This window comes from Achroia grisella, unplaced genomic scaffold (genome assembly GCF_030625045.1).
Source record: "Achroia grisella isolate CSIRO2021 unplaced genomic scaffold, CSIRO_AGI_Agris_v1 utg3495, whole genome shotgun sequence".
NCBI lineage: Eukaryota > Metazoa > Arthropoda > Insecta > Lepidoptera > Pyralidae > Achroia > Achroia grisella.
In genome coordinates, this window is record NW_026712810.1 from 26,208 (window position 1) to 44,277 (window position 18,070).

Genomic DNA, 18,070 nt, shown 5'->3' on the forward strand with positions numbered 1-18,070 from the left:
TTAAATTAAGTTTATTTGAATAAATGATTTTCTATTCTATTCTATTGTTAAATTTATTGTTTTTGTTTTCAAAATAATCCTTTCTTTGAATTCAACAATGATAACCAAATTAGCACGTCATTATCTAGTTTTGATTGCAAATCTAGTATAATAATTTGTTATAAAGATATAATTAAATGGAATATTTTTAAATACAAATTATTTTATCATAAATTGTTTATTTTTATTGACTTTAAGCTATTGAGTATACAATAATAAAATGTAACAAGTTTACGCTACGATTACGTTAGAAGTTATCTATAATTTTACGTTAAGTTTATTTTTTTCATTCTTTGAATAAACATTAGTTTAAATTAAACAAGCAAGAATAGATTTGGGGCTGTTAGTTTATTGATTCTGTTTCAAGTGCCAAGTCCTCTAGTTACTACTATGAAATGTAAACTAAAATTATTCAGATTTTATACCAGAATCCTACGACCGTTACATTGTAGTAAAGTACTTAAACAGACACGTGGTTCTGCAATTGAGTTGGAATGCATTAGATAGATCACGTTTTTTATACACGTTTGAAGAAATAAGCAAGCACGTGTTTTATGCCCAGGTAGAAAGCTCTATTATGTTTAAGTTGTAATGCTACTTTGTATTGGTAGGCTACAAAGTTTATTTTTTATTAAAAACACTATCAATTTCACAAGGTATTCTCGACGTTACCTTCCATTCCCGTGGGAATTCTAGTAAATAATTTGATACGTCAAATGCGTTGATTATGATACGTGAGTAGAATTCCCTAGCCTTTGTTCGATGGAGGTCAGAGCAATATATTAGTTTCCTAATAGTATAATAATAAGTTAAATATATTTTCACGACTATTATCCTAAATGGGGTAAGTCAAAATCATTGACATTAATGAACTCATCACTTCATTAGACGCGCCTATATTTCGCTCGGTATAATAGAATCAAACGAAAACAAACTTAGGAATACTTTCATACACATACTTATGTACATACACAGGATCATAATAATAAGACATAAGCCAAAAGGATATCGCCACAAAAGAAGCGAAAGATATTATTTAAAAAAAAAAATAGAAACAAATGTAGCTGAGGCCGAGCTTACCACCCTCTCAATTAGAATAGTATGTGATAATTTTAAATGTACTTAAATCAAAATTAATTGCTTTCTACGTCGTAATTGTCATTTAATACTCGCAAACTGTAGTCGTTACATAAATTAAATGGGAGACCTAGTGGCATAGAAAGCGTATTTAGCTGCATTTCACATTAATTATCTATACAAACAAGCTAGATTCTGGCAACATGACAAATTTCTTTTATAATTACATTTGTACATTTTTTTACATTGTACATATTTAAGTATAGAATTTATTAAAACTAATAACTATACCGAGAAATCTATAATCCTCCAATCGTATTTACACAGCGAATGCACTGAGGGATTAAAAAACGATTTGTTACGAAGTAACTCGGAGATATGACAAAATAACAAAATAATTAGAACCGACATGTAAAAGGAGAGTAGGCAGGCAAAGATAGATGCATGGAAAATATAGTACGACGATATCAAAGATGTAGCAAAAAATAAAATGAGGAATAGAAAACCATGGAGCAATATGTAGTCACACGAGGAGCAAAATTAAATATATTATTATTTGAAATATTCTTAAATAACTGTAATTATATGGGAAATAAAATTATATATTCGAGATTAGATAATTCTTAGTGTGTCCTAAGTCTTGTCTGTCCAGGCGTGATTCAGTTAGAATTCAATTACATACGACTGAATGATAAAATCTTGTAAATGAAAATTATATTTATAATAAGCGATGATTGATGCAGAATGATGATTGCAACTACACGCAATATTTTTTAAATTATCAATCTAGATTTTCATCAATTACTGAAACAATCTGATCGGGTTTTTTCTTATCATATGTGCCATTTTATATAATATTTAATTAATGTTACATAATGATTAACGCGTTATCAAAATTCACATGTTTTGTTATTATGACATGTCTTTATAACAGTATCGTGTTTTGTTATTGTAGACATGATAATTTTAATCTAACAATAAATTAGAGGATAGTGTTTGATATTATTTAATACATTAATCAACATTGTCTGATACTCGGGTTGATTAGAAAATTCGCAGTTTCTAAACATACGTAACGGAAAAACGTACTTTTGTATTGTTTGTAAGATATAGTCAATAGGAAAAATACAATACAGTAATACAGTAATAATAATGATACAAATACTTTTTTATCGCGATCGAGTATTTTATATGTATATGCATTGCATTGCTTTGGGTTTTTCTCGATGTACATTAAGTACTGTACCACATAATTCTATTCACGGAAAATAGAATTATGTTGGTATTATATATAAATAGGTGTTTCTTCAACATGACAATAGAGGTACGGAAATTGTAAAGATAATAAATTTTCGAGCCACGAATATATTTAAAAACAAGTGCGCGACACTTACTTCAGTGGAATAGAAGTCTTCAGCGCCGTTGGCTGCTGACACCATATGAACAATATGGTTATATCTGTTGTCACGAAGTTCCACGCTGTTCCAATTGTTTGCCGCCATCATTGTTTCCCACTTCTCCTTTGATATAACTGAAAATGTAACAAATTAATGATAACGATGTGACTTTTATATCGGGCTTGGATGACAACTGAGCTGTATTTGTTTTTTAGAAAGGTGTATTTGATTGATGTATGATTTCTATGTTAAGGAATAAACTCAAAAACTACTACCACTACTAATACCAACTACCAATTATAAAAATTATTAAATTAAATTAATGCCTTATAAAAATACTACGTTACCGGTCAGTAATATTTTATTAGAATAAAAATAGGGATATTATAATATACCCTGTATAATATACGTTATGTATATGTACCTTAAATAATCTAACACACACAGTATTAAAAATAGTCCTAAGATATCCGTCATCACCTTAGAGATACTTACGAAATATGTACCAAAACATTAGATTATACTATTAGATAATATCGCGACTTCGCTGGGTTGATCAGTTGAAGTAATAAAGAGCATACGGTTCGCCTGATGATAATCAACGATATAGCTCATAGACGATAGAACATTTGTGACATAACAGGCAATAAACTAAAAGCATCACTCGAGCGTCGTCGACTCATTATGTAGTCGCGCTTCCGGCCCTCGTGTGATGAAGATCTTGATTTGCACCCACACATTTTACAGTTTCCAAGATGCAAGCTTGGCAACAGAATTAATAGGGAAGATAGACGTATAAAAGAAATAAAAAGTGTATAGAGTGGGGTTTAATTCATTATGTACCGCTCCGACTTACAGGTTCAGATCTAAGCACACAAAAAAACGTTGGCAATAAATTCATAAATTTTATAATAAATAATGTCGACGATAGAAATTAATGTAATCGAACCAATTTAATACGAGATACAACGATAGGCTCACCCTATATTTAGTTGGTCTCAATTATGTCCAAACAAATCAAGCTATCAATTACAACGTCATATGTTACGTTTACTACAACGTAGATAGTTGACTATGCCTGTATCCTATCTCGGATATCCTTTTATTTCTTTACGCACGCAAACTAGCAAACGCCCCATCTGATGGTAAACGATTACCTATATAAGCCTATGGATACCTGAAATACCAGGGTTGTCATGTAGGTGTTGCCGCCCCTTAAGAAACCTTAACGTACCCTTGAAAAACCCCATGATGAAGTGTCACGAGAAAACCTTGGTAGTTCATTCCACAATATAAAGTATGCTGGAAGCACCTCTGAAACCGTCCTAGACCACTTAGGTGCAGTGTATGGAGATGAATATCGAGAGGTGCGAGGGATGTATGGATGAATTAGTTATAACATGAGAATTATCTGTTCATTACTTACATGCACTGGCGTCCATCGCTCCACGGTCACATATTATGAGACAGTTCCTTTGACAAGTCCTACCCAGTTCGAAGAATGTGTTCTCAATCTGTATCATAGTCTTCAAGAGGTTCTCTTGAAATTTAATAGCTGCAACAAGAGATTTATTTTAAGATAAAGTTTTCTATATTCGAATCAAGAGAATTTCATGAGCGCTTTTGAATTTTCTTTGAAGTGTCAGCCTGTCTGAGTGATGGGTTCACTGCATAAACAATTGCTGGCAAGTTTATATTGTCACTCAAAGACATCATGCTTAAAACAGTCACAAACAACTGGTTTTGTATGAAAGCATCGTTGCAAATTCCACAAAATATTGAATTTAATACAAATTTCTAGCTGAAGTTTAGTGTCAAGATGATTGGCTACACGTACATCAAATAATAGAAACCTAGGGTTTATTTAATCAGTTCGTATCTTTATACGGTATGCGGCTTAATTTGAATCCGAAATAATTTGTAAGTAAATTATTAGGGTTTTTTGTGCGATATATGTGGTATAATAGATACTTTTTATAGACCAACGTCATATTTATTATTCATCTAGCTGTTGATTGACATTGTAGAAAAACACGAAACTATGTCACTATATTCGTAACATATTAAATATAATAATAATAATCTCAGGACAATTCACACAGAGCCATCTAGACCCGAGTTAAGCTAGCTAGAGCTTGTGTTATGGGTACTAGATAACTGATACATATACATAGATATTTTTTTTTTGTAAATACATACATATTATACATAGAAATATATTCCTCAATTACTGTATTTTAATACAACAATATACACTCTATATATATCTTTATAAAAAAATTACTCTGTTTAAAAAAATATAATAGTCATGACATTAACAATAATATATTCTCGTTTTTTTATAGTTGATTTACTTTCCTATTTTACCTATTTATCTAAATAAAGATAAAATAGGAAAGTACAACTATTGAAAAATGAATTCGTGACAATTAGGGTTCATTCTCGGGTCGAGAATTCCCGGGAAATCGTTGGGTTTTGTTCCCGGGAAATCAAGCTCGAGAAAAGTCGAGAACTCGAGAAATCAAGTACCTATATAGAAATTAAATTGCACTTTGTTGTATTGCGTGGCGGCGCAATAATACAAGATATTAAGGTTTTCTTTCATGTATTTTTTTTTGTTTTACAGAAACTATTTTTGTTTACAAGTTTAAGGTAGATTTTTTCTAAATAACCAGCCAAAAATGGTGCTGTCATTATAAATATAAGTCTGAATAATATTAGGTCCTAACATATGAAAGTGGTGTTTTGTAAGGGAGTAACCTGAAGTATTTTTTTTCAAAATATAACATGTTTATTTAATCAAACTGGTACATCCATTGCTATTTATGCACTTTTGACATCTCATAGGTACATTGATCCCTTTACTGAAAAAAACATTTGAACGGGAACATTTGGACATATCAATAAAATCTTTGGACTTTGGACTGCCCCATCGGATTTGAATTTTTTCCCAATCAGTTATCCAAATTTCGAAAAAAATGGTAATCTATTGGAGCAAAATCCGGGGAGCAATTGTAAAGTCTTAGACATTACAATTGAATCTCTTCTAATTTGGTAAATGTCAGTTGTGCAGTGTGTGGTCTAGGCGTTGTCCTGAAGCAGCAGTAGCCTACGGCGATTGACCAGCCTCGGTTGTTTAGCAGCTAGCTTTTCCATTATGGTTTCTCAATTGCTGACAACACACATCTGCCGTAATCATCTGGCCAGATTTAAGAAAGCTGAAGTGAACAACACCGGCTGTAGTCCACCAAAAGCTCACAAGTAATTTTTTTGAGTCAATTTTCGCTTGGGGCAGGATTTGGTTGGTTTGGGGCGACGTGGTCGGACAACCTCCAAGTATGGGCCATCCATTGGGAGGCTTCCCCATCCTCGTGGATACGTCCGCGGGGAACGGTGGCCGAGCAATGGTTTGGTTCTGGTGCGCCCTGGGCGGGATAGTAGTCGTTCTTTCGGGATACTGCTACTATGTCGGCCGATAGTCCGGCGAGTAGGAGTAGGCAAATCTTTCTCTTTGACTTTGTCTGTCTTCGTCTTTTCTTTTCTTTGTCTTCTTCTTTTCTGTCTTTCTGTTTTCGTTTCCTTTTTCTTCTTTGCCTACTGGAAGCCAGGTCTGGTGGGTGCTTAACTGCGCAGCCGGACAGCACTTCAGTGCAACTGGCTTCAAACCGTAAACCTGCACTGGGTGTCGGTGATCACGTCTATCGGCCCAGTGTAGGAGCGGGGGCTCTTGGCTTAATTGCCCGGGGCCGCGAGGAGTCAACCTCTATAAAAAACCTCTTGTCTAAGCTCGGTGCCTGGCGAGGGACAGGTCGTCACGCGGAGCACGCTGCTGGAAATTCCTTTCAGTTAGCGTGTTCCCCGGGGCGGCCGGGTCGGAGGAGTAACTCCGGCCGCAAGCGCACCAACCTTTGGGCACCAGCCGCACCCAAAGTGTATTAGGCCGCAGTCGGTAGCAGGGGGCAACGCCGGCTGTGCAACCTTTCCCCACACTCGTGGGAACAAAAATGGATGACAAACACAAAAAACCCTTTGATGAAAGGTCCGAGAAGGACGGTGTGACGAAGGAGTCCGTGAAGGACGGTGTGATGACGGAGTCCGTGAAGGACGGAGGAAATGCTGGGTCCGTTAAGGACGGTGAGGCGATGGAGATGAGAGGTCTAATGAGCGCGGAAGATGCGGCGGCGTTCAGCACGTTCGCTCGCGAACTGGAGTTGGCGGAGCGGGAACTGGCGTTGGGATCGGATTACCTCTCCAGTTCCTGCATGTCTCTAGTCGAGGATGAGGATGCCAAGACGTCGTCCATAGGTACTCTGAGGTCGTCGCGGCGGAAGAGACGTCGTACGGAGCCCAAATCAGGGTCGGAATCCGAATATAGTGGGCGTTCGGCCGGCCGGCTCGGCCCCCAAAAGGGTTGGGCAGAGCCCCTCGGCAGGTGTGGAGGCCCGAACATCAGGGTCAAAGGTATCAAATCCCTCCCAGGAGTTTGGCTACCGGTTCTACGAAGATGAGAAGTTTATTGAACCGGTATCCCTGCCACCAAAGAGGAAGGGGGCTATATCCAAAGCCATAACCACAGATGGGAGTAAGGAGGCCAGGGCAGGCCTAAAACAAGTCGTCGTCAGCCAGGAGCGATTACGGGACTCAGAAATCGAGCCCCCTCGCAGTAGTGAGCAAGGTGCACCCGCCCCAACAAGCGGTGCTGAGGCCAGCCAGGCTATTAGGTCAGTCAGGATGCAGGTCTACCAGCATGCGGAGGAGATCACCGAAGTCATTCGGAGATCAGCAAATATAAAAGGGACCGGCGTCAAAACGATGAAAGATGGGCTGGCCAGCATCAAACGGCTGGTCGATGCGCTAGAGGCGAGCTTAATCCCGAGTTTTGCGTCGCCACTTTTGGCACAAAACATTCGGCTGGAGCAGGAGGTGGAGTTTCTCAAGCGGGAGGTCGCTGAACTCCGTGCCGAGAAGAACAAAGCCGTAAGGGCGGCTAAGAAGGCGGAAGCTCCCGCCGCGAACACCGGAGAAGTTCAGGGACCGGTGGTGGGATCTGAAATGAAGGCCTGGAGGGCACAAATTATGAGGGACGTCGACGGCATAGTCAAAAACCGCTTGTCGTCCTTCATGTCGGAGATGAGGGAGTATCCCTTCCAACATCCGGAGATGGGGTCGGTTCCACCACCGGTCATAATGCAGGAGAAGAGCGGTCAGGCCGCTCCTGCCACTGCGGTTAGGGGTTCTGCCCCCAATGCCCAAGCTGGCCCGAAAACCAAGGCCAAAGGACCAGGGCCAAAAAAGGCCCTCACCCAGGGAGATCACCGTGGGCCCAGAGAGGAGGTGGCGCAGTCGGAACATCCGACGACGTCATGGGCCACGGTTGTAAAAGGTAAAAGGGGCAAACTAAGTAGTGTCCCCGAGGGGCTACCCGGTGAGCCGTGGAAGTCCCAAAAGCAGGCGTCTGGAAAGCAGCCGAATAAAAGATCGGCACCGGCCCCATCCAAATTGCGGCCGCCTAGCTCTGCGGCAATCATCATAACGATGGACCCGCAGGCTGAGAAAGAGGGAGCGTCCTATGCGAATATCCTCAGGGAGGCAAAATCCAAGATTGACTTGGGGCCCCTGGGGATAGACGCTCTCCGGTTGCGAGTCGCCGTGACGGGTGGCCGCATTCTGGAGATCCCCGGCGTTGACAGCGGGGAAAAGGCGGATGCCCTAGCGGCGAAGCTCCGGGAACTTGTCCCGGAGGAGGTGGCACGGGTCTCCAGGCCCACTAAACAGGCGGAAATGCGTCTAATGGGTCTGGACGACTCCGTTGGCGTTGAGGAGATTGCCGCTGCCATTGCTAGCGCCGGGGATTGCCAGGTCCAGGACGTTAAGGTGGGGGACGTTCGCAGGAATCCTACCGGTGCGGGGGCTTGCTGGGTCCGCGCCCCAATACGTGCGGTGAAGGCCATCACCACCGCGGCGAAACTTAAAGTTGGCTGGGTGGTTGTTCGGGCTGAATTGCTCAGACAGAGACAGCTGCGATGCTTCCGCTGTCTAGAAGAGGGTCATGTGCGCGCCCAGTGCACCAAAGCGGAGGATCGCAGCGGTCTCTGCTATCGCTGTGGGGAGAGCGGCCACAAGGCGGCCTCATGCGCGTCTGCGCCGCGGTGTGCGGTGTGTACCTCTAAAGGCAGGCCGGCAGATCACTGGGTGGGGGCGAAGAACTGTTCCCCGCCCAAGGGTAAAGGTGTCGGCAAACGGTCGGGCCCCAAAGCCCCCAACCGTGAGAGCGGGCCGAGCAGGATGGACTCCGCCCAATAAGGGTGGCTCCATCCAAAGCGATCCGAGGTGGAGGGGCGCATGGGCGCCTCAGATCGCCGCAAGGGCCTGAGATGTCACCGCGGGGGCGGTGGCATCTCCAAGAAAAGCCCGAGAAGGTGGCGCGCGTATCCCCGCGCGCCTTCTCAAGAGAGGTGGGGTGGACACCCAAAATAAAAGCGAAGGGGCCCGCAAACTAAAGCGGGCCGACGCCGCCGGAGTTGAGGTGGACCGACATTCGATCCCGCGACTCCGGCTATAGGCGCTTCGTCGGGATACCTTGGAGTTTTTAGTGAGTAGGAGTCTCACAGTACCCGCGGGCTTCCCTCGGGGCCGGCGGGTCTCCATGAGGGATTTTCTCCAAGTTAAAAAAAAAAAAAAGGATTTGATTGGTTTGCCAGGGTTCAGCCATTGCGATGAGCGTTTCCAATTATCATACAAGATCCACATCATCACGGGTAATGATTCGATTTAAAATCCCTTTATTATTATGCCGGTTGACTAATGTAACGCAGCAGTCTGCGCGCGTTTGTCGATCGAAACGCGAATTGTCTACTCAATCCAATCACCCACCTTTTAAGCTTTTTCACCCTCCCAATTTGCTACAAGTGGATTAATACAGTTTTGTCACTAACACCGCAACCTGAAAACTCGGACGTGGTTTGCGATGGATCTGCTATCATAATAGCCTTCAATTCTTCATTACCAACCTTGGACTCCAGCCGCCCACGGGGATTGTTTTGCAGGTCGAAATTTCCAGAACGAAAACGTTGCAACCAAAAATGCATTGTGTTTTCTTTTGCGACACCACCACCATACACATCATTAATCCTTCGAGCCGTTTCTGCAGCACTAGTGCCATGGCGGATCTCGTACTCGTACTTGTAAATGACGCGATATTTTAAGTTTTCTATTTTATAAGCTGAGTGACCCAAAGAAAAAACCAAGCATATGTATTACGGTTTTCGAAAAACAAATGCATGAGTGAATAGCCGTATAAATTTGAAATTGAAATTTCTAACCAAAGAGGAGATATTTAAGATCAAAGTGGCCAGTACGACAAAACGCTAATTTCATATGTAAGAACCTAATATATTTCAGTATATAAAAAAATGGCTTATTCATAATATGTATAATGTTTTTAAATATACCTATTCAATAAAAGTTTTATAATTAATTTTATAGTTAAATTTTATATTTAATATTTAACAAAAAATGCAGTGGTTTTCGTCTCAAATGAAACAACTGAGTTTTTTGACGTTATTGGAACCAAATAATATGAGAAAACGTACGTAAATGTAAATTTCTCGACAACCCGAGAAGACCCGAGAAATTAACCTCGAGAATTCTCGAGACCCGAGAAATTGAAAAGCTCGAGAAATCATGAACCCTAGTGACAATATATGTAGTGTGTGTCCGAGGTTACTAGTAGGTATGTCTACGTTTTTTCTATTTTATAAGTGACATATTATGGTGAACAAAAATAGAGGAACCAACAAAAAATAACATGGTGTTTAAATAAAAAACATCTCTAATGACAGTGCGTGAAATCACATGGAAAAATAACAATCTTCTAGAACAATAACCTAGTGTTAGTTAAATTGAATTGCCGCCAAAAACACGCCGTGCCAGAGTAAGCCGGCTTAATTGGGAATTTTTATTATTTTGTCGAGGACGATGACGACAAATGGTCATTTATGTAAATGTGTTCAATTACTATAATTATTTCGCCGGATAAAGAATGACGTCACAAGCGAAGTAGCTAAGCGAATGCGGCAAATATAGGGTTGCCATTTGAAAAAACAACAAATGAGAACACGAAACGCAAAAACGCAAATTTAGCTATCTTACTCTATCGAATATATTAAGATATTATAGATGCTCAAATTTTATGACAGGTACATTCCTAGGTATGTGAGCCTTTTAATCTATGTCACAAGGTGTTGATTAAAACTCAAATAAATAGAAAATTGTTAAATAAAATAAAATATATAACGATGCCAAATATAAGGCTGTGTACGTGTATTACCTACTGAATGAATTACTAAAAAAACGTGACGACGTATTGCGGAAATGAATTTGCGAAAATGGTTCCACAGTAGCTAGTAATAATATTTAATGAGTGGAAAAAATAGCAAATAGGTGCTTCCTCGGAGTAAGAGATAAGTAAATTAATAATCAAACAACATGTATTTGGCATTTAAAATACAGACATGTTAATGCATACACAAATAGTAATTGAGGAGCTTTCATTACAAAGGCGTAGTTACTTATAGAGATTCATATAATACAAAATGAAGATGCTTCCAATGTCTATAGGTAAGCTTAGATCTTTAAACTACGCAACTGCTTTTAATGCAGATTTTAGCAATAGAGTAATTCAATAGGAAGGTTTACGCGTTTAATTGTATACCCGTGCGAACTTAGGACAGATAGCGGGTTTATGTAGCTAGGTATATAAATGGATAACAGAGTTTTAATGTATTTCCTTCCTGCTTAAAATGTAGAAACGACATAATTTTTTTTGCAGTGTGTATTCAAATAAACGAAATTAAATAAGCCGGAGAAAACATATCAAATACTATATGTAATTATCACTCCTTGACAGCATCTCCATGACTAGACTAATAACTCATCCACAGTATTCTGTTAGAATACCATTTGTCAATTAATTATTTTTTATTATTTCGCACTGAAGCCCGACCAGCCGCCGCGTGAGTTACACGTGTCGTGTTAGAAACGAAGGGATTTGCCTTGGTGGTTTGTTTAAAATTACTTCAGTATTTTCATTGGAACCAGTCTGCGAGACGATACCGATTCTCATTGGATTTTATTTTCAGACGCTTGCCAATGGACCAGTGTCACACACATTTTCCACTTAATTATTATTTTTTGCGAGCTATAAAATCAAAATAAATTGCAATATAAAAAAACTGATGTCGACCGACTATTTGTATCGTGAAAGAAAAATTTGAATCGCAAGGTGCCGATTGAAAATGGCATTTAACAGGCGATGAAATAATGTACGAAAATAATTTGTAACATATTAAAACCGCAAGCAATGTAATATACACATTGCTTGCGTAATATGACCAAATAATTATTTATAGTAAATTTTCTTCTCAAAAAAACTTTCGACTAATTGTGTAGTCTTTATAGGACCTCATAGAGGCTTGTATGCATTATTAAAAAAATGAATATTTATATCATTACATGATATTATTTAGTTCTCAAGAACATTAAGTCAGAATCAAGATTTAGTACTTTATTAAATTGTCTTATACACAAATTTGCTTTGACTTTGTCGGTAATAAGTAAACGTTACTCTGTCACGCAATACTATCAGTAAAACAGTTGGATATTTTTATATTAAACTTCCAACCCATAAAGAATCGACCTTATATAAAGATGTCATAAGAAAACAGTAACACTGGAATGGATAATGTTACATAATATATTATAACAGTAGATATCTCATTGAGGTATCCGTACACTCAGTTTACAGTGACATGTAATAATTTAGAATCGTATTGCCAGTTGCTATGCATTGAATGCTTCACTGTTAGCAGGCTAAACCTTGGGCTTAATCGTCTAATTAAGGAAACTGCTTCGATTCCTCAACTGAGATAGATTGTCTGAATAAGGAAATGATATATACATTTGTAGACCTTATCCTACTCACAAAAAGAATTACTATTTTATTTGAGAAAACTGATATATCTAATCATGGTATACATTACATGTTACTCAAGCTGACCCAGGCAGAAGATGATCAAATCAATTCGTTCCAAAATATAGAAGATGACGCACACAACTACAAGGTGTTGTTTTACCAGTGGCTTATCTATGGAAATAATAAATATGTAACTGATACCCGACTATTATTAATATTATTACTAATATAAATTATACCTTTGTTAACGTAACAGAACCCAAAGTAATAATTGTTTTTGTCCTCTAGTCTGTGCCTTTGTGTACGCTAATCTCAGAACCGGCTTATCCGATTTGTATGGGTTTTTAGTGTATTGCGGTAAGCTTTACTTGAATTGTCGTGTTTGTTTTGTTCCAATAAAATTACAAACAAAGTTACGAACTATTTATTACTCTGAATTCGCGGGCACAGTTAGCTATAAATAAAACCAATATTATCAAATTGTTGCAACGATACAGGCGTCCTCATGTGAATACAAATAAACAAACCTCTTGACTTATGAACACATTGATATTGATTGGAGACTGAATCGAGTCGGGATATTGAATGAAAATTGAATTCAAGGTTGTCGCTATTATTTTCTTACCAAGGACGAGTTGTTATATAAAAACTTTTATAGCTGCTAATATAACCAAATCCCTCTTGGCCTCTTTATGCGTAGTAATAATAGGTGTTATCTAATTGGTATTTTATACACAAGACATTAAAGCGTTGATATTAGTTCTAGAGACCAGTGGTTCTTAACCTTTTAGCGATGTCAATTGTCAAAATTTATGTCACGATGTGAACCACAAACTGGTTGAGAATTACATACAGTACCTAATTATAAGTCATTAAGGGATTGCTCCTTCTATAAATATAATGTATATTCTATATATAACGTATAAACATTTTCAAAGACAACATTTTTTTATACCACTGATCTATGAAACACCGAGTAAGAACAACTGGTTAAGACTTTAAAATAATATCAAATTATTATCAAGACTACAAAATCAATAGTGTAGATACAAAGATAGAAATTTTCTATCTTTGTATCTATAGTATACGCTATCGTAAATCTCCAGATAAAAACGTTTTAATGAATGATACGGAATGGCGCGATATACTTGATTGATAAAGCATGTCGTATTGTCTGTCGATATCGGAAATATCGTAATCCAGTTACAAATGTTTACAGAAACCAAACAAATCGTGTGGACATACAAGGACGTTATTTAATATCTGATCTGAACACCTGATAATTTCGATTTGGATTCCAAATTTAATGTTGTAAAACTTGTTTAGAACTCGCTATCGTAGGTACCTATACGCAGGGGAATCATCTACTGTCTTTATCTTTATATTCACTGGGCGATTTCAAATGTGATAATTTAAAACATTTCTTATTTATTAAGGTATAGAACATTAATATACCAATAGATTTTTTGTGTAATTGGAATGGCAAACAAATGACGACCCATCGGCAGGTAAGTGATAATTGATAACATGAACAGCATCATCGAAATCATAACGTCATGTAACGCCAGCAGTACATTCACAGCATTGCCAGGTGTTATAACCAATAATTTCATATCTCCCATTTTAACTGAAAACCAGTTTATAAAGTAAGCTGCTTGGCGACTGAAATTGGTGAAAGAGCACGCAGACGACATATAGAATACCTCGGTAAAAATTATTACTGCAACAATTTTAGCTGTATAACCAAAGAAATGATAATCCGTGCAGACGTAACATGACATTTACAAATCATAAATTAGTTATTGATAATGAGGAAGTCGCGTGTTTTATTCCTACGTCAAATTGAACTTTCGTGCGCTCAACAAATTTGCATTGTTCGTCATTACAAGACAAATTGTTTACTATAGAAATATTTATAGCATGGCGACATGATGGGACTACAAATAGCTAACTATTATTTTAAAGGCATAACCACAGTAATAACATTTTCATAAATTTACATTTTACTAGACGTATCAGAAAGGTTTCATAAATCTTCGCTTTGTTAAATATTGTAGTCATATCTCATTACATTTCATTTTTTAACACTATTTTATATATATTATTATTATAAGTTAGTATTTAAAAATAGCTATGAAAATATTGCTATTCAGCTATAAGGCTGCATGGCTATACGTATACACGGCTGTTTTGCTGTAGGTACGTATGTTAAAGTTTTGTGATGATGTACATGAAGCACAAAATTGCGCAAGTATTTATTATTTTTAAATAATCGTAGGACACTTTGTGTTTGCAGTTTGGCATCTGTCCATTAGAACTACAAAAAGGGCAGTTTCTGCTGTTATCAGTATTAGCAAGTAATAAACACGATATAAAAAATCACCACCACAACCAAATACAGACGGAATGTACGTACGTGCCTTACGTAAGCAGAATTATATGGCGGGAATTCAAGGAACGCGCTGTATCGCAATCATATCAGAAATACTACAAAAGGCATCCTTATCTTTGTTTCAACTTTTATAATTTACCAAATTACGTTGATCTAACAATAGTATCATGCTATGGCGGTGGTATGGTGTTTATTCCCATGCTAAAGTTCAAAATATATTATTATATTTTAGCTTTTGGCAAGTGTAGGTGTGGACATTGCCCAACACGCCTCTTGTGACGTCAATGCACAAGACTCATTTAACGCCTTATTCATATCCACGTTAGGTATGGTAAGATATACTACATTTGTCACAAAACAAAACACAAATGCTTTATTGTGTCATCAATGAACCAGTCATCATCTACTTACATCTCTGCCCATTTGAATATCTTTTATGATAAGAAAAAGCAATAATCGTCCATTATTACATAATATTATTTAGGTAGTTATTAATTAAAATGTTACGAAATAGGTTAATTGGTTTGTAAGAGATTATTACAAAAACGTATCTATATTTGTATATTCTAGAACGTTTTCTATAATTAAAAGGATTATGATAACAGCTTCATTTAGAATTCTGTTACGTTCGTTTACAAGACGGTGTGGGGTACAGTTGGCTTCATAAACATTTGAAACTGTTGTCATTCATATAAAGTTCGTAGTTTAGTATTTTTATATATTTTCGTACTGTTCTACTTTAGAACTTCAAGTCATCAAATTTTCGTAAAAAACGTATCATATACTTTTTCAATAAAAGAACTAAAGATTTTTTTATATTTATTTGATAGTAAAGATTTTCTTTTATAAAATTACAATGTCTTGTTAAGACTTTGTTAACAATTAAGAATGTTTATGCTACCAATCAAAACAGAATTGATTATAATTACATTTATTTACGTAGAATTTCAAGATTACTATACAGAACTATACACACAGACAATGCACGATATATAAGTAACTATTGAGGTTGTTGGCACTTGGTGCTCTCAGTCTACTCCGTAAGAGGCCTGTCATGAAAATAGAATGAATAAATAAGACAGGCGTTATTTAATTTGTATACAAGACGCGCAAATTGGCTTCTGACATACCAATTTGCTAGCTGCAAATATCCAAGTAAATCATGCGTTTGCGAGCGGAAACTAGTATAAACCAGCCGAAGCCGTGTCATTGAGTTGTCCAACCAATATGTGGAGAGTTGATTTACACTTCAAAAAAATATTAAAATTCCGCATGCATTCCAAATAAGCATATTACACTTTATTCATCGACAAATTGAACACAAGGCTAGACTAGAGAGTAAATATATTAAAATACAAAATCCCCGGATACGGCTCTCAATTATTTGACACTCGTTAATACCCACATGTGCTCTCTAAAACCTTGCTTTTGTCTTTAAAATAGATTGATACTTAAAATTAAAATGTACAACTAAACTGGACTATTTCAAAGCAAAAGTTGCATCACAGTAAATCTATATAAATAAATGCAATGGAATATCCATCATTCTCGTGACACTTCGACTTCAGACTATATCAGATAGTGGAAACTCCGATGGGCTTACACCCAAAAATGACGATGAATGATCACTAAGATTAGTATATAATGCTTTAGTGTGGCATGAGACATATATCTGTAGATAGACAACTCATTCATTGTACTAAATAAAACCTGTTACTGATAATAATAAAAACCCTGAACAAGCGCCATCATGTCCCAAGCTGAGCAGAACTTCTATTATGGGTACTAAACAAATATTTCTTACTATTTAAGCAACAAATTTTCGGAATATCTCTTACAATAACCCAATGGACATAGCGTAACGACCAAGTTTAAAATTTTATATGAAAAATTTAGTAAGGTTAAAACAGTATATCTTATCTATACTAAAGTGCTTTACAGAAAACCCTTCACAAAAGTGGGTGGCACCTAGGTGGGAATGTACCCTTTTGTGAAGGGTTTTCTAATCAATCAACTTAACGTTGTGATTAAAATACATTTATTTAATAGATTGTGATTTCTAGATTATTCATGTTTCTACATTATGTAGTCATTTTTTAAAGTACTACACTTTAAAAAATGACTACATATCCAAAACATCTTATTTATTGATTTCTAATATTGGATTTCTTGATTTCGTACATTTGTTGAATTGTCTCTGATGTAGACAAAAAATGACATCATCTCATCTAAAAAACTAGCCTAGCTGGCATAGATAAATAAAAAGCGATACCTATTCATCTTGCTGGACACGACAACAAATGAATGATGAAAATATTATAGAACACTGTGATACAAATTACAGCAATATATTAGCGTAACACTCAACGGGTGTTACAATAGATGTTTACATGTATGTAACAAGAGGTGATGACAAATAAGCGAATGACCGTACTGATGCCAAGACAGAGAATATAGCTCTAAGGTAAAGTGGCACGCTGTACTGACAACTGGCTGTCTCTGTCCAACACTGGCGACTCACCACCGTAGCCTTCCCACGCCTGGGCGACAGCTGTAGCAATGCAACGCTTACAATCCGCGTTGCACAAATCGCCTGTAACATTTGGCGATTCCACTACATTTTAGGCAAGTATAGAAAAAAAAGATTAGCCAGTATCATGTAAATATTTAACTAAAATATCAGTTATAATTAAAAACTGTTGTATGCTTTATCAGAATAGAATTCTTTAATCGAGCGACAATTTATACGTATATTACAATATATTGTCACATATAGTAAAAAAAACGAGGTCTTTATTATTCGAATGGTCATATTTCTTACGTCTATTACCAAGGAGTAAGCAAAGATTTTCTAAAATATCCTTCAAAAAACAGGAACGAAATACACAGTTACTCGCGTGAAAACATAAATCATTGATCTATATACAAAATACAAATGCTTGTAATCCAATGTACATTATAACGAAAAAGACCGTTTTTCTAAAAATTATAATATTACAGATATAACCTCGGAAATAACTATGACAGAATTTCGAAGGTACATGACGAGAACTCAAGATTTGTTATGCTCCTTTTTCTTTCATTTTATTGCAAGAAAGTAAAAATTCTAACTGACTTTAATGTACAAAGATTTAAGCTCGATTTATAGCCGTTTTATATTATCACTTGGGTCCACCCACATAAATGTGAATT

At 37.1% G+C, this 18,070-nt stretch overlaps 1 protein-coding gene across 1 annotated transcript in view; it reads right to left on the reverse strand.

Moving 5' to 3' along the window:
* LOC131843827 (TRPL translocation defect protein 14-like) overlaps window positions 1–18,070 on the reverse strand; it is a 32,500-nt gene that overhangs the window by 5,291 nt on the left and 9,139 nt on the right. Inside the window, exons 5-6 of the mRNA XM_059192580.1 lie at window positions 3,940–4,068; window positions 2,511–2,647 (exon numbers count right to left, since the gene is read on the reverse strand). Of these exons, the coding sequence (XP_059048563.1) occupies window positions 2,511–2,647; window positions 3,940–4,068 (266 nt within the window). The remainder of the gene's footprint in view (window positions 1–2,510; window positions 2,648–3,939; window positions 4,069–18,070) is intronic.